The 22,113-nt window shown below is 43.2% G+C and overlaps 1 protein-coding gene across 1 annotated transcript in view; it reads right to left on the bottom strand.

Moving 5' to 3' along the window:
* Positions 1-1,535: 1,535 nt before the first annotated feature.
* The window catches only part of commd5 (COMM domain containing 5), a 47,725-nt gene continuing 27,147 nt past the window's right edge, over positions 1,536-22,113 (bottom strand). Inside the window, exons 7-8 of the mRNA XM_048544185.2 lie at positions 21,556-21,631; positions 1,536-4,548 (exon numbers count right to left, since the gene is read on the bottom strand). Of these exons, the coding sequence (XP_048400142.1) occupies positions 4,447-4,548; positions 21,556-21,631 (178 nt within the window). The 3' untranslated portion in view covers positions 1,536-4,446. The remainder of the gene's footprint in view (positions 4,549-21,555; positions 21,632-22,113) is intronic.

Consider the following 22,113-nt stretch of genomic DNA (forward strand, 5'->3'; position numbering starts at 1 on the left):
AACACCAAATGACAACCCATTATCTGGTGTGTGACTTCTTTCAAGCATGCAAAGTCATCAGTGGCACAACAATGTATTTTAATGGCAATGGCAGCTAGCGAGATGATTTTTTTTACAGTAAATTCTGGGGTGTAACTCAGACAACAGGTTTTGGATATTCAAATTAACTGTAAAATACTTCTGTGCACTAAAGTTGCTACACCACCTTGGCTTAAAAAAATACTATTAGCCTCACTGTTGTTTTAACAGCAAATTTTAGCCCCTTGCTTTCTATTATATTACCAGAGTCAGAAAAGTTTATATTTATTTGTTAACAAAGTGCGGAGCTGGACAAACACAGCAGGCCAAGCAGCATCTCAGGAGCACAAAAGCTGGCGTTTCGGGCCTAGACCCTTCATCAGAGAGGGTTCTGAAATAAATAGGGAGAGAGGGGGAGGTGGACCGAAGATGGAGAGAGGAGAAGATAGGTAGAGAAGAGAGTGTAGGTGGGGAGGGGATGGGTCAGTCCAGGAGGACGGACAGGTCAAGGAGGTGGGATGAGGTTGGTAGGTGCGAATTGGAGGTGCGGCTTGAAGTGGGAGGGGGGGATAGGTGACAGGAAGAACAGGTTAGGGAGGTGGGGACGAGCTTGGGAACCCTGCAGCCCAATGGTATCAATGTGGACTTCACCAGCTTCAAAATCTCCCCCTCCCCCACTGCACCCCAAAACCAGCCCAGTTCATCCCCTCCCCCCACTGCATCACAAAACCAGCCCAGCTCGTCCCCGCCTCCCTAACCTGTTCTTCCTCTCACCTATCCCCTCCTCCCACCTCAAGCCGCACCTCCATTTCCCACCTACCAACCTCATCCCACCTCCTTGACCCGTCCGTCCTGCCCGGACTGACCCATCTCCTCCCTACCTATACTCTCCTCTCCACCTCTTTTCTCTCCATCTTCGGTCCGCCTCCCCCTCTCTCCCTATTTAATTCAGAACCCTCTCCCTATCTCCCTGTCTGAAGAAGGGTCTAGGCCCGAAATGTCAGCTTTTGTGCTCCCAAGATGCTGCTTGGCCTGCTGTGTTCGTCCAGCTCCACACTCTGTTATCTTGGATTCTCCAGCAGTTCCCATTATCTCTGATCATATTTTTTTGTTATTTGGAAAAACACTGAAAATCACAGGTGATCTGAATTTGCGATAGGGACCGTAAAAAGCACAGGAGCAGATCAATAGGTGAACAGAATGGGTAGGTTGTAGTTCACCATACAGAAACTCAAAATAATACATTTTGAAAGAACAAGAAAGGATATCGTAATTAGTAAGATTCTGCCAAGCATAATGGTGCATCAGTTTTCCATTCTTTCGTCACACTGGCCATTTTAAAAACTTTGATCCCCAGATCCCTTCCGTCAACAAACACTTAAAAATGTTAATGGCTACTCTTAACAACCATGCAACTATTCAGATTAGTATCACTTGTACACAGACAATTGTAAAAAGAGTTTGAAAAATAATAATAAAATTACAAATATTTTTCACAAGAAATTTCTCAGTTAAGGTCAGGCACAGAAATGTAGGCATTTGCCAATTTATTTTTAGTTTCTTGTGAAATAATTCTCATATTTTATATCGTTCCAAAACTTACAGACACAATGAAAATAATGAAAAACAGTGCCTAGAATCTGTAGCATAGAACAGGTCCTTCAGCCCATCAGATCTGTATTTCCAAAGTTACAGTAAATTCCACACTAGTCCCACTTTCCAGCACCACAACATTGAGTTTTATAATTTTTCAACTGCTCATGTAAGTACTTCTTAAAGGTTGTATGGTTACCCACCTCAATTACCCACTCAGGAAATGCATTGCCTCTGGGTGAAAAAGACATGCCCTCAAATCTCCTCTAAACCTCTTGCCTTTCAACTTAAAATTGTGGCCATGTTCATTATTTTCTAATCAACCATTTCAGGGAAGTTATGACACAGCCCTGGTGCAAGTGGGACTTGAACCTTGGCCTCCTGGTTTAAAGAGCAAGACACTATCTCTCCACCACAACAACACCATGGCGCTTTGTTATCTGTCCTGTGAAGGGGAATAGCTGTTTTCTATTCACCCTGAAAACTATCTAATCCATTGAGCATAATCCTCCATTCAAATAAGATCATGGCTAATTGTTTTGTGGTCTGAATTCCACTTTACTGTCTGTTCCAAACTCTTCGCTCAGAACCTTTGACTTGCTTTATCAAAAGTGTAACTCAAGCCTTGAATATGTTCAACTATCCAATTATCACTACTTATTGGAGTAAAGAATTCCAAACTGTAATGACTTTGAGAAAATAAATTAATCTTCAGCTCCATCTTATTTTGAAAATCGTGCCCTCAGGTCTCTGAAAAATACAAAAACACCAAAAAACTACGACATTTTTACATAACACGTTATACAACATTCAAAGCCTCATTACATTTGAAATTGGATCTGTTATTACGCAAGCTTAGAGGTTTGTGAAGAATGAATAGTGTAAACAAAAACATTTCTGTACTTTACAATGTCACTCAATGTTCAAAACATGTTGTTACATACAATTTCAAATTTAATTAATTGGAGACATTTAAGAGGATAAATAGAATTAGCGCACATTGAGTAAATTGGATGAATGACAATTTAAATTGTTTTTATTGATGTTTAGAGAGAGAAAAATGTGAGGTTAGGGTACTGGAAAGAATTTAGCTCTCCTTAGTGTCAACAACACAGCTTTCCCTAGCTCAGCACTCATGCCGCAGCCTAGACTATGTGAAAACCTGACTGAGATATGAACAGTGAAACTTATGACTCAGTGGTGGGGAGGTTATGAAATGAGTCAAGCCAATGCTTCAGTAATTGCATAATACCATAATTATGCATGCAACATTTCAAAGAATGCACATGGGATATAAAGTAAGTATGGGAATTGCATAACTTATCAAGAAATTCTTAGTTTACCTTTTAAACCTAAGACTGTCAAAACAAAACTAAGAACATTCCAACATCATAGCAGGCGAGAATTAATCTCAGCACCAATGCTGACAGAGGTCCCAGTTTATTTTCTAGTTGCTGTTGGGAATTTTGCGCTTTTTCAAAAAAATTAAACCTATTTTTCTAATCAACCTGTTTGGAGATAATATTATACACCTCTGGCGCAGCTGGGATTTGAACCCAGGACTGTTGGTCCAGGGGTAAGGACACTACCACTGAACCACAACAGGGTCCTAAATTTTTCTTACTACATACCTCTGGAGTAGGTTGGACTTGAACCCAGGTCTCCCGACCAGGGACAGGACACCTACTACCATACGGGTACATGGATGTGTTAAGGTCGGCTGTGATACACCATAAATAATCTCACATTAAAAAGTGCCATTTGGTAAAGGCGCATGAAATTATTTCTTATGCAGAAGTCCATGCTATCATGAAATTTTAGTAGGAGGGGTGTGGGGGGGGGAAAGAAGAGAGAGAGAGAGCGAGCGAGCGCGAGAGCGAGCGAGCGCGAGAGAGAGAGAGCGCGAGAGAGAGATGTTCAAACACTTTATTACTTCAATTGTTTCCCAGTTCCTATCAGTTTTAGGAGAGATACTTATACCAAAAACATGTGGTTTCAACTGACAAACAACTGGGCTGTTACAGTGTAAGTCTGAAGATTTGACATCAATAGTTTCTAACTGAATGCAAGATCCTTGAAGCAAGATAAATAGTGTAGATTCACACATATACTAGACAAACACACTTCCTATCTATGGATGGACTTGGAGCCACAAACACAATGTTTGAGTTCTGCACTGGTCAGAAACTTTACCATACTAAAAACACAAATGACAAAGTATGGCGCCATATATAACATGTTCTACCAGTTTTGAAGTTTTATCACATTTGAAACTAGATCTGTTATTGTACAAGCTAAAGGTCACTCAACTTAAAACTTTACATAAAAGGGTTAGTCATGTTCAAACATGCAATTTTCATTCTTTAATCATTTTCCAGTTGTAACTTATACTATTACTCTCGTTTATTAAAGTTCTTGCATAACATTTTTTAAAATTTTACTCCACAGTTTAAAGTTTTCCCTCTCTTTACCACTCAATACACAAATTACCGCCAATGTAATTTTCCTAATTATATAAACTCCTGTGCAGTTAGGTGACTTGGGCTGACCTATCAAGCCAGTTGCTCAGCCTTTAACTGATATACAGCTTGAGTCAAAGACAGACAGGCATTTTAAGGCTATTGAAGACCAAAATTAATTCAAGAAGCCATGACACACCAGCCATCACAGTTCACAAGAAATGATTTGGATGACTGTGAACGCGACAAAAATAATGAAAAGTTCTCTAGGTAAGGCAGCTTTAATAAAGCCAGATTACCTATAGAGCCTTTATGCCAAAGGCAAAGGTCCTGGCATATAACTCTGGTTTACAGTTTTGTTTTGATGACAAATATGCTAATCTTGAATTTTGAGAATGCTTCTCTTTTCCAAGTCATTCATTTCCTTCAGGATTAGGGCAACACTGTATCGCAATTCCTGGAACTTCGAAACTGGGACCTACAAACAAGAAAATCACAGGAAGTAATGAAATGAATATTCTTTCCAGTTAGTTACATACTGAAAACAAATAAAAATCAATATGTCTTGTGTTTACAGCAATGAATAAAGCAGAACTAAGAAATTATAGATATCTTGTTCCTCTCTGTTTCAAGAAAAAAGCTGAGGGATGACCAGACAGAGGTCTTTAAAGATTATAATGGCATTTGACAAAGATAAACTGAAGATCATTACTGCATGACCCAGGGGCATTGACATAGATAATAAACCCAAGACCACCATAAGACAGAGGAACAGAAGCAGGCCATTCAGCCCATCAAGTCTCAAAAACACAAGTTGCTGGAAAAGCTCGGCGTGTCTGGCAGCATCTGTGAAGAGGAAAAGAAAAATCAGAGTTAATGTTTTGGGTCCATTTAACCTTTCTCAGAGCTGATGTTAACTAGGAAAATGTTCGTTTATATGCAGTAAATAAGGAGGGGAATGAGGCATGGAGTAAGTGATAAGATAAAGCCCAAAGAGAGAGAACAGTTGGATAGACAAAGGAACTTAGAACGATCTGGCTAGGAGGGTGAATAGCGGTTAATGGTACTGTTAGTGATTAAAAATAGGTAGTGTGTAATGGCAGGCTATGTGATAACAAGGCCTGGTGTGTGGGTAGGGGGCTAGACATGGGACGGCTAAGGACCTAAAATAATTGGACTCAACATGGAGTCCAGAGGGCTGCTGGGTCCCCAAGTGGAAAATGAGGTGTTGTTCTTCCAGCTTGCACTTACTGGAGCATTGCAGCAAGCCTGAGACTGAGATGTTGGCCAGGGAACAGGGTGGTGTGTTATAATGGCAGTCAACTAGAATCTCAGGGTCTTTCTTGCAAGCAGAACATTGATGTTCTGCAAAGTAATCACCCAGTCAATGCTTCGTTTCCCCAATGTAGAGGAAATCACATTGTGAATAGCTAATGCTGTAGACTAGATTGTGGGAAGTACAGGTGAAGAGTTGCTTCAACTGGAAGATATGTTTGGGCCCTTAGATACTGAGGAGGGAGGAGGTAAATGGGCAGGTGGTATATCTTCGCCAGTTGCAGGGGAAGGTATTGTGGGGCTGTGGGGGGGCGTGGTGTTAGGGATGAAGTAAGAGCGTACCAGGGTGTTCTGGAGGAAGCAGTCCCTGCAGAAGACAGGCAAGGGAGCAGAGGGGAATACGTCTGGTGGTGGCCTCTTGTTGGAGGTTACAGAAATGGTATCTGATGATCTTCTGGATGTGGATGCTGGTGGGATGGTAGGTAAGGACAAGGGGAACCCTATCGTTGTTGTGGGAGGGAAGAGATGGAGTGAGGGCAGAAGTGTGGGAGATGGGTTGGGTCTGGTTGGTGGGTCCTGTCAACAATGGGGAATCTTCGGTTGAGGAAGGTGGTGGACATTTCGGATGCTCCCTTGTTGAAGTTGGCCTCATCCGAATGTACGCGACGGAGATGGAGAAACTGAATGGAATGGCGTCTTTACAGGAAGCAGGGTGCAAGGATGTATAGTCCAGGTAGCCGTGAGAGTCAGAGGGTTTATCGTGGATATTGGTGGCCAGTGTATCCCCAGAAATTTCGAGGAAGGGAAGGGAGGAGTCAGAGATAGTCAAGGTGAAAGTGAGGATACGATGGAGATTAGAAGCGAAATCGATGAACTTTTCCAATTCCAGATGAGACAGGGAAGTAGCACCGATGACATCATCTATATAATCGGAGAAATGAGCCCATTAAGTCTGCTCCACCAATTAATGAGATCATGGCTGATTTGATAATTCTTAAGTATACCTTCCTGTCATTTTCCCATAACCCTGATTCCCTTAGTGCTTAAAAGTCTGTTAATCCCAGCCTTGAAAATACTTAATGATTCTGACCTTGGTAACCCTCTGCAGTAAAGAATTCCAAAGATTCACTACTCTCAGGCAAGAAATTCCTCCTCAGCTCTATCTTAATTGTGCTAGCCCTTATCCTGAGATTATATTCTCTCCCACAAGAGGAAACAATCTTTCCGCATATGCCTTGTCAAGTGCCTTAAGAAACTTGTGTGATTCACTGACGTTGTCTCTCATTCTTCTAAATTCCAATGAATACAGGCCCAAACTAAACGTCTCATCATAAACCAATCCCTTCATACTTGGGATTAACTTAGTGAACCTTCTCTGGGTTGCCACCAATTCAATTATATCTTTCCTCAGATTATGGCCTCGAACCTATTCACAGAATTCCGTCTGTGGTCTATCTGGTACCTTATATGGTCATAGAAAAGCTTCCTTCCTTTACAGCCCATTTCGTTTGAAATAAAGGCCAACATTCCATTTCCCTTCCCCATTACCCACGGAATTTGGATACTAAAGTTTTTGTGACTTGTGGAAAAGGTCTCCAAATCTTTGTTCACTTTGACTTCTCTTTCACTTTTTATGTATCTAAAGAAGCTCCTGCTGTTTGGCTTGATATTACCTCCAAGTTTATCCTCAGAGTTTATTTTCTCCCTCCATAATCATGTTTTTAGTTGTGCTTTGCTGGTTTTTAAAGCTTTCCGAATCCTTTGGCTGACCATAATCTTCACCATATTTATATTTGTTCTTTCTATTTAATGCTAACCCCTTCCTAGATTCTTTTTCCTCACTGTGAGCCATGAACTATTTTCTTAAATAGTCCCTCCATTGTTACTCAATGGTCTTTGCTGCTAAAATCTTTTCCCAGTCCACTCCAGCCAGCTCTGTCCTCATTCTTTTGCAATTACCTCGATTTAGAACTTAGTTGCTTTGGATTCACGTTCCTCACACTCATATTAAATGCTAAATGCTACCATGCTATGGTCATTCTTTCCTAGGGTACCTTTCACACTGACGTAATTTATAAAACCTGCCTCATTAGCCGTCACCGTCACCAGATCGAAAACATTGTTCTAGATGAATTCAGGAGATATATATTTATTCGGGGAATGGTCAGAACGCGGAACAAATAGCACCGCTGGATTTAAAGTAAGCTAGGTAAAGGCTTAGTAGAGAAGGAAGGAAGAAAACGTTGCACCATTAGGATTACATTGAACAGAGTGGACGAGGCTTATGAAACATCAACAGCGGAATGGACTGGACAGATTGAGACATCAATTTCTGCGCAGCATTTCATAGCGCTTCAGCCCATTTATGTCACGAATGCCGAGTCATCCACAGGCATTGGAATTACAGTTTGAAAAAAAGCTTGCTTAGCTTTCAGTACAACACTGCTGTAGCTAAGGGAAAAAGAGATTGTTTGCACTTGCAACTATCTGAAATTTGGCCCTTGCAATTTTAAACACTGGGAACAATCAGCACCAAAACCTTCAGGAAGACTGTCTTGGTTAGGTGAATTGAAGACTGATGCTTCAGCTTTCCATAAAATTTTCCCGCATCAATTGTCAATTTCGCAACCAGACTGGAACGACTGCAACGGTAAAACTGGTTCAATATCACAGAACGTGGGAGCAGAGCAGACAGAAACCAATGAGAGACAGTAAAATCTGCCGATGCTAGAGTCAGAGATAACACAGTGTGGAGCTGGAGGATCGCAGCTGGCTAGGCAGTATCAGAGGGGGAAATTGACATTTCGGGTCGGGGCCCCGTTTCTAAAGAAGGGTCCCGCCCCGAAACGTCAACTTTCCTGCTCCTCTGATGCCGCCTGGCCTGATGTGATCCTCCAGCTCCACACTGTGTTATCTATAACAGAAATTAATGGATGTGAGGATAATCTATTTCAGTTGCACTGCTATTAGTGACAGAGGATTTTCAATGGATACTTGCCATATTGCCAGCATTGGGCTGGCATTTACCAAAGTAGCAACTGAAAACGCTGGCACAAAATGACTGACATCAAACAATTTGCAATCAGAATCTGCCAAGCCACATGGCAGATCTCACTGAATACGCTGAATATGCTTCTTGATGGATTCGTCCTTGTGTGTCCTTGCTCAAATTAATCAATTGATTGATGTTTGATCACTTTTGGAACTGGAGGAAAACTAATGCACAAACCCAGGTACATCTTTGCAGTGCTTTCTGGGTACCACAATTTGCTTCACATAGCATGTTTATTGTAATTAAATGTTCCAAGGCATTTCAATTTAGATGCTGAGCCAAATAAGATGTTAGGTCATGCAGTGATAAAATGTGAGGCTGGATGAACACAGCAGGCCCAGCAGCATCTCAGGAGCACAAAAGCTGACGTTTCGGGCCTAGACCCTTCATCAGAGAGGGGGATGGGGTGAGGGTTCTGGAATAAATAGGGAGCGAGGGGGAGGCGGGCCGAAGATGGAGAGAAAAGAAGATAGGTGGAGAGGAGAGTATAGGTGGGGAGGTAGGGAGGGGATAGGTCAGTCCAGGGAAGACGGACAGGTCAAGGAGGTGGGATGAGGTTAGTAGGTAGGAGATGGATGTGCGGCTTGGGGTGGGAGGAAGGGATGGGTGAGAGGAAGAACAGGTTAGGGAGGCAGAAACAGGCTGGACTGGTTTTGGGATGCAGTGGGGGGAGGGGAGATTTTGAAGCTGGTGAAGTCCACATTGATACCATTGGGCTGCAGGGTTCCCAAGCGGAATATGAGTTGCTGTTCCTGCAACCTTCGGGTGGCATCTTTGTGGCACTGCAGGAGGCCCATGATGGACATGTCATCTAAAGAATAGGAGGGGGAGTGGAAATGGTTTGCGACTGGGAGGCGCAGTTGTTTATTGCAAACCGAGCGGAGGTGTTCTGCAAAGCGGTCCCCAAGCCTCCGCTTGGTTTCCCCAATGTAGAGGAAGCCACACTGGGTACAGTGGATGCAGTATACCACATTGGCAGATGTGCAGGTGAACCTCTGCTTAATATGGAAAGTCATCTTGGGGCCTGGGATAGGGGTGAGGGAGGTGGTGTGGGGGCAAGTGTAGCATTTCCTGCGGTTGCAGGGGAAGGTGGCGGGTTTGGTGGGGTCGGAGGGCAGTGTGGAGCGAACTATGGAGTCACGGAGTGAGTGGTCTCTCCGGAAAGCAGACAAGGCTGGGGATGGAAAAATGTCTTGGGTGGTGGGGTCAGATTGTAGATGGCGGAAGTGTCGGAGGATGATGCATTGTATCCGGAAGTTGGTGGGGTGGTGTGTGAGAACGAGGGGGATCCTCTTTGGGCGGTTGTGGCAGGGGCGGGGTGTGAGGGATGTGTTGTGGGAAATGTGGGAGACGTGGTCAAGGGCATTCTCGACCACTGTGGGGGGATGTTGCGCTCCTTGAAGAACTTGGGACATCTGGGATGTGCGGGAGTGGAATGCCTCATCGTGGGAGCAGATGCGGCGGAGGCGGAGGAATTGGGAATAGGGGATGGAATTTTTGCAGGAGGGTGGGTGGGAGGGGGTGTATTCTAGGTAGCTGTGGGCTTGAAATGGACATCAGTTTCTAGCTGGTTGCCTCAGATGGAGACTGAGAGGTCCAGGAAGGTGAGGGATGTGCTGGAGATGGCCCAGGTGAACTGAAGGTTGGGGTGGAAGGTGTTGGTGAAGTGGATGACCTGTTCGAGCTCCTCTGGGGAGCAAGAGGCGGCGCCGATACAGTCATCAATGTAACGGAAGAAAAGGTGGGGTTTGGGGCCTGTGTAGGTGCGGAAGAGGGACTGTTCCATGTAACTTACAAAGAGGCAGGCATAGCTGGGGCCCATGCGGGTGCCCATGGCCACCCGCTTTGTCTGTAGGAAGTGGGAGGAATTGAAAGAGAAGTTGTTGAGGGTGAGGACGAGTTTGGCTAGGCGGATGAGGGTGCCGGTGGAGGGGACTGGTCGAGCCTGCGGGACAGGAAGAAGCGGAGGGCCTTGAGGCCATCTGCATGCGGAATACAGGTGTATAGGGACTGGACGTCCATGGTGAAAATGAGGTTTTGGGGGCCAGGGAATTGGAAGTCCTGGAGGAGGTGGAGGGCGTGGGTGGTGTCACGGACATAGGTGGGGAGTTCCTGGACCAAAGAGGAGAAAAAGGAGTCCAGATCCGCATCCCAAAACCAGCCCAGTTCGCCCCCCCCTCCCCCCACTGCACCACACAACCAGCCCAGCTCTTCCCCTCCACCCACTGCATCCCAAAACCAGTCCAGCCTGTCTCTGCCTCCCTAACCTGTTCTTCCTCTCACCCATCCCTTCCTCCCACCCCAAGCCGCACATCCATCTCCTACCTACTAACCTCATCCCACCTCCTTGACCTGTCCGTCTTCCCTGGACTGGCCTCTCCCCTCCCTACCTCCCCACCTATACTCTCCTCTCCACCTATCTTCTTTTCTCTCCATCTTCGGTCCGCCTCCCCCTCTCTCCCTATTTATTCCAGAACCCTCACCCCATCCCCCTCTCTGATGAAGGGTCTGGGCCCGAAACGTCAGCTTTTGTGCTCCTGAGATGCTGCTGGGCCTGCTGTGATCATCCAGCCTCACATTTTATTATCTTGGATTCTCCAGCATCTGCATTTCCCATTATCACAGGTCATGTAGTGAGATAGTTTTTACAAGGAGCATCTAAAAAGGAAGGAAAGAAAGGGTGGAGAGGCTGAGGGGTTTAGAGAGAAATTAAAGAGCTTGTTGATTATTGTACAGACGTTTCATTACCATACTCAGTAACATCATAAGTTCAACGTCCAATGAAGTGATGTTGCTCCACTCAGCTTGGTATTTATAAGAATGCCTGTGCATATCTGTAGTTGGCTTGAGCTAGGATGATCACTTTGTCACTTTGTGATGGCCTTCATGGTTCGAGTGTTCTGAGATGAGAGAAAAGTTTGTTGTGTCGTTTTGCTGCTAGCTGGTGTTCATGTATCCTGATGGCTAGGATGTAATGTAACTTGGCTGATGAGGCCATCAATTTAACTGGGACAACGTGATCATCCTGGCTCAAGCCAACCAGAGACATGCACCGGAATTCCTAGAAGCCTGGTTATCAACCCACAGTGCAATCAACAAGCATGTGGAATTACATCCCATATACAAACCCAAGCAGAACAGAATCAGAAATAAGACAACCCTACTTTACAGACTGGATTATATAAACACCAAGCAGAGTGGAACAACATTGCTTCAGAGGCCGCACTGATGATGCTGCCAGCATGGTGATGAAATGTCTGTACGATAACCAGCCAGCTCGGTGAGCAAGCTAACAACGTCATCCACAAACAGAGCAACAAAATCTTCACAAGAACCTTAAAGGAACTAAAGGGTTTGGCACCTAAGCCTAATCAATGGTAACTAGAGAAAAATCAGATACACAAAAGGCCGTAACTGGATGGTACAATAAATGGTGAGAAATCCTTGCTCGGTGCTGTACCTAAAGCAAAGACTTTACCTTCTGGTTTTAAAGTCACACTGTTCTGAGAAAACATTCAACTACTGGATCTGACAATGGTTTATCGGTATTGTCACTACAGTCAAAATTCAAAGAGCTAGGTGAGAGGTGATGCTCTGGGGACCTAAGTGCATTCTCTTTCACAGCGCTGTGGCTCAGTGGTGGTGCCCCAACCTCACGACCAGAAGGCCGAGTTCAAGTTTCACCTGCTCCATGTATGAACGGGTCAATTAAAAATATCTGCACAGCTTTGTAAATTTGTTCAAGGATTCCTAACAGGCAGAGTGGTGGAGGCTGGTACAATTACAACATTTAAAGGGCATCCGGATGGATGTATGAATAGCAAGGGTTTAAGAGGGATATGGGCCAAATGCTAACAAATCAGACTAGATTAAATTTAGGATATCTGGCTGGCGTGGACATGTCAGACTGAAGGGGCTGTTTCCATGCTGTACAACTTTACGACTTTAGGAATTGGACCATTGCATTGAAATTGAATGCTGAATGTAGAGTAGCGAGGTTGATATGGTACCTTTCAACAATCAAATTTCACAGAAATCTTCTTTAAAGTTAAAGAAGTCTCATTTTAATATTAAGCAGATTGGAGAACAAAAGAACTGGATGGAAGCAGGCTAGCAATCAGTCAATGTCCACTTTGATATACTAACCGGAGTTCAGGTTACTTTCAATCCTACCACCGTTCAAATAAATAGCCAGTAGAAGAGTCACAGGTCAAATAATCTTGGTATGCAATGCTTTATAAGCTGTCAATTGTGTGTCTTTATTTGTTAATTCGTGGGATCTGATTGATATATTGCCAATCACTAAATGTCCTTGAAAAGGTGGTGGTAAACTGCCTTCTTGAACTGCTGTCACGGTATGGTATAGGTCCACTAACTGTTGTCAGGAAGGGAGTTTTAAGATTTTGTTCAGACAACAGTGAAGGAATAATGATTATGTTTCTCCAAGACCATGTGACTTTGAGGGAACTTGCAGATGATTTTCCCATGTGTCTGTCCTTCTGCATGTTTGGAGGTTTGCAAGGTCCTGCTGAAGGAGCCTTGGTGAGTAGCTGTAGTGTATCATAAAGGTGTGTTTGGACTTGATGCTTAATGCTCCCATAAAATGGGCTGCTTTGTTATATCTTAAGGATTGAAAGCAACATAGTCTATTCTCATTTGGTTAACAAGAAACTTCTGTTCTAACTCCTGTTAATGCTTAATGAATCAAGATTTTTGCTCAGTAGCATTTTCTGGCCTTTTTTTAATAAAAGTGGTCTCATACTCAAGAAACTTAATGACTTGCTATAAAATGCAACAACATATCCCTGATAACGCCTGGTTTAACTTCATTTATAATGCACACTGGAAGATTTTGGTTTGATGATTGCTTTTACGGTTACAGAGTACTTACAAACTTGAACATTACAAAATTATACTAGCATACTGTAGAATAAACAACTTTTGCATTAACAATGCAACCTTTCATGCAATATCAAAACATATGAACTGGGGTCAGATGTAGTCCATTCAGCCCTTCAAACCTCATCCCTTTGCACTAAGATCTCAGCTGAACTGTTTCTGTCTTGAATTCCATGTTCCCATATACCCACAATGACCACGTCTTCACTGCCCAACAAGAATCACTCTCTGCCTTAAGTATGTTCAATAGTCCTGCACCCCCCCCCCCACCCCACCCCACCCCATCTGGGGAGTCAGCACAGTCCAAAACCTCTCAATCCTGAGGAAAAAATCATCATCTCTGTCCTGAAAAGGCGAGCCCTAATTTTCAAACAGTGTCCCAGAGTAATGGGTCCACCAACCAGAAGGAACATTGTTTCCACATCTGCCTTCTCAAGCATGTTCAGAACCTGTACTTCGATCAAGTTATGCATCACTCTTCTGAATGTCAATGGATTCAAGCCCAGTCTGTTTAACTTCTCCTTATCAGGCAACCCATTCCATCCAGGCATCAATGTAGTAAACCTTCAGTAAACCATGACCAAATCTGTACAGCTACTCCAGATGTGGTCTCACCAATGCCAGTGTTTACTGGAAGTGGAACCTACTTACTTTTTTTTTAGAAGGGCATTCAATTCTTCTTGAATAAAGCATAGCATCCCATCTGCCTTCTTAATTACTTGTACTTGCATATTAAGTTTTAGTAACTTGCAGTAAAGCTATCTCCGATCTCTCTCCAACTGGGAATTCTGCAGCTGTTCTCCGTTTGAATAACATTCTGTTTTTTCTACTCTTCCTGGCAGAGTAAATAACTTTCACAAAATAAAAACCACAAGAATTGTGGATGCTGTAAATCAAGAACAAAAACAGAAGTTTTTGGAAAAGCTCAGCAAGTCTGGCAGCATCTAAAGAAAAAAATCTGAGTTAATGTTTTGGATCCGGTGACCCTTCCTCAGAACTGTCTGTAAATAATTTCACATCTTGCCATTTTATACACTACATACCAGATTTTGCCCACTCATTGATCGACAATCTCACGTCCTTTTCACAACAGTTTCCTCTCAATGTATCATCCTTAAATTTAGCTACCATGCTTTCACTCTCATCAAGGTCATCGATATAATTGTAAAAATCTGAGTCCCCTGCACAGATCCCTGCAATGCTCCACTTGTCACATGCAGAAAATTAGAAAAAGATCCATTTATGCAGACTCCGGTTTTTGCAAGCCAGCCCATCTTCTATCAATGCTTACAAGTAACCCCAGTAGACATTTTTAATCTACTTTTTCATACATGTTATGGCACACCTCTGGAGAGGGTGGGACTTGAAATAGGGACATTAGCACTGCGCCACAAGAACCCTTATGTACCCCCTGGACTACAAGCTCTGTTTTGTGTAATCACCTGTGCTAAAGAACTTCTGAACATCCAGTATATGTCTGCAGACACGCCTTCCTCAAAAAACTCAAATGGATTAAACAATCCCTCTGGCTCTTCCTGATTTACCTTGGGTTTTTCTTCCTCGAAGAGCCACATGACAACCACCTTTCCTATTGTGTCTCCCTGCCTTCTTGAATAAATGCTCATTTCCAGTCTCATGGAACCTCTCCTGGATCTAGCGAATTGAAGGAAATGAAACCAACTCATCTACTACTGCATTGTTCACCTGGGGTCTTATCAGTCTGCAGCTCTGTTTGCTTAGCGCCCCTTCCTTGTTGATTGTTAACTTCAAATTTATATCTCTTTTCTTTTACCTGATTTACAGCTATTATTGCAATGCTTCTTAATTCCCACAGAGAATAACAAAAACACAATATTTGCTCATTTCATCTGTCATTTCCTTATTATCTCTTACTAGCTACCCATTCTCTCCAGGACCAATATTCTTTTTAAATATCTATCAAAACTATTTCTTTTCAATTTCGAACTAGTTTCCCCTCATACTCTTATTTCTTATTTCTTTCTCTCAATTTGTCATGTTCTGCCAATCTGTCCAATCATCTGATCTGCAACTCATCTCTGCAATAATTACATGCTTTTTCCGTTTATGCTGCTTCCATTAATTTCTTTAATTAACCACAGATGATGAGTCTTCTCCTTACATTTTTCTCAGCAGTAACAATATACTTATCCAAATACTCTAAAACATACTCTTAAATAGCCATCTACTGTTTCTTAATTGATCTATCCCCCAGTCGAGTCTTTGAGTTCATTCCAGCTCACTTGGTTTTCATGCCAGGGAGTTACTCTTAATTAATTATTCAGAAAAAAGAACATTTTATCTTAAAAAGTATATTTTTGAAATAATAAATATCTTAAACTCATTCCTTTCCCTTTCAAACTGAATGCAACACGCAAAACTATTTTGCAGAGTCCTATAATGAATAATGGAGCTAAGCCAATGGAGAACACTTTAAATAGGGTGAACATCTGATGAAGTTTAACAAAGGGCCCTGAAACAAGAGTTAGGGAAATAGGTAAGCTCAAGGAGGGAAAATTCCAAAGTCTACACTCCAGATGGGTGAAGACATGCCATTTAATCGGTAAAGGCAATGGTGGAATGCACAAGAACCAAGAGCCAAGGAGTACTTGGGGATTCTACAGAGACTATGGAGAAACAAGACAATGGACATATTTAAACATCAAGAAAATAATTTTAACCTTGATATAGTGGGGAACTGGGAACCAGTTTAGGTCAGAGAAGGCACGATGAGTGACTGCAAGCAGGAGTGAGACGGGACACCAACAGCAGTGTTTGATGAACTGAAATTCAGAGGATACAGGGTGACTGTCCTCCCAGGAAGTATTGGAATAAACAAATGTGTTGGTATAGAACCACCCCCAGTGTGGAAACAGGCCATTCGGCCCAACAAGTCTACACTGACCCTCCGAACAGCATCCCACCCAGACCCATCCCCCTAAACCTGCATTTGCCATTGCTTATGCACATAACCTACACATCCCTGAACACTATGGGTAAGTTTAGAACATAGAACATAGAACATAGAACAGTACAGCACAGAACAGGCCCTTCAGCCCACAATGTTGTGCCGACCATTGATCCTCATGGATGCACCCTCAAATTTCTGTGACCATATGCATGTCCAGCAGTCTCTTAAATGACCCCAATGACCTTGCTTCCACAACTGCTGCTGGCAACGCATTCCATGCTCTCACAACTCTCTGCGTAAAGAACCTGCCTCTGACATCCCCTCTATACTTTCCACCAACCAGCTTAAAACTATGACCCCTCGTGCTAGCCATTTCTGCCCTGGGAAATAGTCTCTGGCTATCGACTCTATCTATGCCTCTCATTATCTTGTATACCTCAATTAGGTCCCCTCTCCTCCTCCTTTTCTCCAATGAAAAGAGACCGAGCTCAGTCAACCTCTCTTCATAAGATAAGCCCTCCAGTCCAGGCAGCATCCTGGTAAACCTCCTCTGAACCCTCTCCAAAGCATCCACATCTTTCCTATAATAGGGCGCCCAGAACTGGACGCAGTATTCCAAGTGCGGTCTAACCAAAGTTTTATAGAGCTGCAACAAGATCTCACGACTCTTAAACTCAATCCCCCTGTTAATGAAAGCCAAAACACCATATGCTTTCTTAACAACCCTGTCCACTTGGGTGGCCATTTTAAGGGATCTATGTATCTGCACACCAAGATCCCTCTGTTCCTCCACGCTGCCAAGAATCCTATCCTTAATCCTGTACTCAGCTTTCAAATTCGACCTTCCAAAATGCATCACCTCGCATTTATCCAGGTTGAACTCCATCTGCCACCTCTCAGCCCATCTCTGCATCCTGTCAATGTCCCGCTGCAGCCTACAACAGCCCTCTACACTGTCAACGACACCTCCGACCTTTGTGTCGTCTGCAAACTTGCTGACCCATCCTTCAATTCCCTCGTCCAAGTCATTAATAAAAATTACAAACAGTAGAGGCCCAAGGACAGAGCCCTGTGGAACCCCACTCACCACTGACTTCCAGGCAGAATATTTTCCTTCTACTACCACTCGCTGTCTTCTGTTGGCCAGCCAATTCTGTATCCAAGCAGCTAAGTTCCCCTGTATCCCATTCCTCCTGACCTTCTGAATGAGCCTTCCATGGGGAACCTTATCAAATGCCCTACTGAAGTCCATATACACCACATCCACAGCTTGACCCTCATCAACCTTACTAGTCACATCCTCAAAAAACTCGATAAGGTTTGTAAGGCATGACCTACCCCTCACAAAGCCGTGTTGACTGTATTTGATCAAGCCATGCTCTTCCAGATGGTCATAAATCTTATCCCTCAGAATCCTTTCTAACACCTTGCAGACGACAGACGTGAGACTTACCGGTCTATAATTGCCGGGGATTTCCCTATTTCCTTTCTTGAAGAGAGGAATTACATTTGCCTCTCTCCAGTCCTCAGGTACGACTCCAGTGGAGAGCGAGGATGCAAAGATCTTCGCAAGTGGCGAAGCAATCGCATTTCTCGCTTCCCAAAGCAGCCGAGGACAAATCTGATCCGGGCCTGGCGACTTGTCAATCTTAATGTTTGACAAAATTTTCAGTACATCAGCTTCCTCTATCTCTATCCATTCCAGCATGCACACCTGCTCTTCAAAGGTTTCATTCACTACACAGGTCGTTTCTTTCGTAAAGACAGAAGCAAAAAACTCATTTAGGGCTTCCCCTACCTCCTCAGGCTCCACACACAAGTTCCCTATGCTATCCCTGATCGGCCCTACTCTTTCTTTGACCATTCTCTTATTCCTCACGTAAGTGTAAAATGCCTTTGTGTTTTCCCGGATTCCTTCTGCCAAGCCTTTCTCGTGCCCCCTCCTGGCTCTCCTCAGACCATTTTTGAGCTCCTTCCTTGCCTGCATGTAATCCTCTCTAGCTGAACTTGACCCTAGCTTCCTCCACCTTATGTAAGCTACCTTCTTCCTTTTCACTAGAAGCTCCACCGCTCTCGTCATCCAAGGTTCCTTTATCTTACCCCGTCTTGCCTGTCTCAGAGGGACATATTTACTCATCACTCCCAACAACTGTTCCTTAAACCATCTCCACATGTCTATAGTTCCCTTACCATGGAACAACTGCTCCCAGTCCATGCTTCCTAACTCCTATGCTTCCTAGCATGGCCAATCCACCGAACCTGTACATCTTTGGATTGTGGGAAGAAACCAGAGCACCCAGAGGAAACCCACAGGCACTGGAAGAATGTGCAAACTCCATATCGACAGTTGCAAGAGGCTGGAATCGAACCCAGGTCTCTGGCACTCTAAGGCAGCAGTGCTAACCACTGAGGCACCGTGCCACCCCATCTTCACAGGTCTCATTCTTAACGCTCCGCAAATTTATAGGAGAAAGTCACAATCTAGATTTAATGCGAAGTAAATGTCACAACTGCTCAGACCAAATAGTTTTGCTTGCAGTTTGTAGCCTTTAATAGAAGTCGGTGCAGGAATGGGCAGCCGACCAATGAGTTATATAACATTTACAAATTGGCAGCAATTCATACTTATATAAGTTTGATGCATCTCAGATTCTAATTACAATTCATTTTCAGCACTGGCCCCTCCCATGTTCCTTGATTAATTAAAGTTACAATCTGATTCCCCGTTTCGATCCAAAAACCTAATAATTTGTTCATGGAGTTAAATTCTACAGTTTCTTTTAAAGCCCTGGAGAAACTAAACCCCACCGGCTTCAGTTGCTCAGCCTGTATAGACCTCATGCCTTCTCTTTGCTGCAATGTGTGATATTTCTATATCTGGTCGTACTTTTAGGCAAGACTCGCCTTCTTGAATTTGGCAGGACAGTCAGTTTGGAAAAGTCTGTTTTCAACACTGATCTCACCGGAAACGGTTCTAAAGCTATCGATCGTATGCCAGAATGGAGAACAACTCTTTACAGATTGCACAAACTGCAATGATCCAGATAAATGGCTGACCACCACCTCCTCAAATGGCAATTTGGGATAAACAACAAACTGCTGGTCCTGTCTTTCCTCACATCCCACAAATTAATTATTAAAAAAAAAACACGTAGGCATAAAGAACTTAATTACATTTTTCCAAACTTTTTTTTGGAAATGCATTTGTTCTTGAGATCAAGGTTACATTGAGACAGCAGTATTATGGTCTTAATGGCATTGCCGACTACAGCATGTGAATAGCCAGAAACAAAAAACCAATTGCAAAACAAAAACAAAAAGCCTGGGCTTCCAGTTACCTGCCACTTCAACACACCACCCTGTTCCCTGACCAAACCTGCTCTCAGACTTGCTGCAGTGCTCCAGTAAAATTCAACACAAGCTCGAAGAACACCACCTCATTTCTGCTTGAGTACTCAACAGCCTTTGGGACTCAATATCAGGTTCGACAACGTAAGAGTTTGAGCTCTCCCATGTCCTCACCCCAACATCAGGACTTGTTATTACAGTCTGCTATTACACACAACCCTTTGTTAGTCACTAATGGGTCTCATTAACAGCTATACGCCCTCCTAACCAGATTGTTATTCACTCCTTTGTCTGCTCATCTGTTCTCCTCTCTCTTTGGGCTCTATCCCCACCTATCATTTACTCCTTACCTCCTTCCCCCCATCCTATCTTCTGATGTTAAAAAAAACATATTCCTAGCCGCCATCAGTTCTAAGGAAGCGTCACTGGACCTGAAATGTTAACCCCGATTTCTCTCCCAAGATGCTGCCAGATTTGCTGAGCTTTTCCAGCAACTTCTGTTTTTGTTTCTGACTTACAGCATCCGCAGTTCTCTCATTTTTTTTAAAATTTTGAATGACCAGAACAGAATAGATATCAGTAAATCTGTGGGGAATTTACAACGAACTAGCAAATTTAATGACAATCTTCTGGCACTAGCTCAAGAATGACCAAATTTACTGGATTCAGTTACACCAACTACAATGGCAAGATTTAATTTCTTGGAATCATCATTATGAACCCAGTATCAGAACTTGTGCTGTATTTCAGGAACTGTACAACAACAAGATACTGCCTCTCATTAGTTTGAAACAGTAACGAATTATAAGGGTGGAACACATCAATGGAAGATGGAAGAGGATTTTAAAGAAATATCTAAGCATTCCCACACAGAGGGAGAGAATATATTTTTAATTTTAATGAAGAACAAAGAAGGCTGGGACCTGACTTATGTTGAAGAGCCAATCAAAACTTGGCGAAAACAAAGATCTTCATTTATTCGAGATCACAAAGTGTAGGGCTGGATGAACACAGCAGGCCAAGCAGCATCTTAGGAGCATAAAAGTTGACGTTTCGGGCCTAGAACCTTCATCAGAAAAGCTGATAAAGGGTCTAGGCCCGAAATGTCAGATTTTGTGCTCCTAAGATGCTGCTTGGCCTGCTGTGTTCATCCAGCCCTACACTTTGTGATCTCGGATCCTCCAGCGTCTGCAGTTCCCATTATGTCTGATCTTCATTTATTCAGTGCTTTTCACAATCTCATGATGTTCCAAAATGCTTTACGGTGAACCAAGTACTTTAGAAATGTAGTCAGTGTTGTAATGCAGGCAAAGCAGCAGATAATTTGTGCGTAGCAAGCACTCACAAAATACAATACGATAACAAGCTCATCTATTTTAGGGATCTTGATCGAGCGATAAATATTGGTCAGGACACTGGGGACAATTCCACTGCTTGTCTTTGAAAGAATGTTGTGTCATCTCTTACATCCACTCAAGCAAAAAGATGGGGTCTGTTTAACAGACCACCTAGAAGATGCCATCGCAAGTAATGCAGCATGCCCTCAGTACTGCACTGGATGGTCAGCCTAATTGTTTTGTGCTGAAATCCCAGAGCAGGACATGAACCAACAACATCGTGACACAGAGTTGACAGTACTGCCAACTGAGCCCCAGCTGACACCTAAAACACCCAGCAACCCTAGTTCTTATGGATCAGGCCAGGATCAAACTACAGCATCTACATTTATTATATTTTATTATAAACAGCTCCAACATTTCATCCAGGCATTCTGTCATGGACATGCGGTAGAGAAAGTGCTACTTAAGTTAGCATGACTCATTGGAGAGTGAGATATTTTGTCAAATGCTTCATTCAAGTCAGCAAAAAACCAGGAATAATTGTGCTCAAATTCATTTAGCAAGAGGGCTCATACCATTGTCTCAAGTAAGTTGACAGAAAAAACCAAAAGATACAAATATAATTTTCTGCAATCTACTCACTTCAAAACGATGGATGTTACCATTCGACAGTTTTAACTGCATCAGTATAGCAGGCTGCAAGGCACGGGTCAAAGAGCTATAGAACAGAATTTCAGCATGAGTGTCGGAATAAATAGAAACTAATCATTTGCTCTAGGTTGAAAATTATCCGAAAACTAAATCTGCACAGAAAGGTTATGGCGCAGAAAGAGGCCATTCAGCCCATTTTGTGTGTCAATGAGAAAGAAAGAGTACCCCATTTTGACCCCACCCTCCATCACATGGCAAAGAGCCTTAGTGACTTCAGGAGCACATCCAGATATCATTTAAATGAGATAATAGCATCCACCTCTACCACCAAACAGGACAGCAAATTTAAGACACCCACTGCTTTCTGGGTGAAATAGTTTTTTCTCAAGTTCCCTATAATCCTCAATTAGCCATGTTAAATCCGCGTCCCCTGGTAACTGAACTGTTCACTACAGCAAACAAATTTTTGCTATCCTCTCGGTCCAAGCATCTCAATTTTTTTTTAAACTCTGCAATTAAGTCAACACTCAGCCTCCCCTGTTCAAAGAG

The sequence above is a fragment of the Stegostoma tigrinum genome, chromosome 15 (genome assembly GCF_030684315.1).
Source record: "Stegostoma tigrinum isolate sSteTig4 chromosome 15, sSteTig4.hap1, whole genome shotgun sequence".
NCBI lineage: Eukaryota > Metazoa > Chordata > Chondrichthyes > Orectolobiformes > Stegostomatidae > Stegostoma > Stegostoma tigrinum.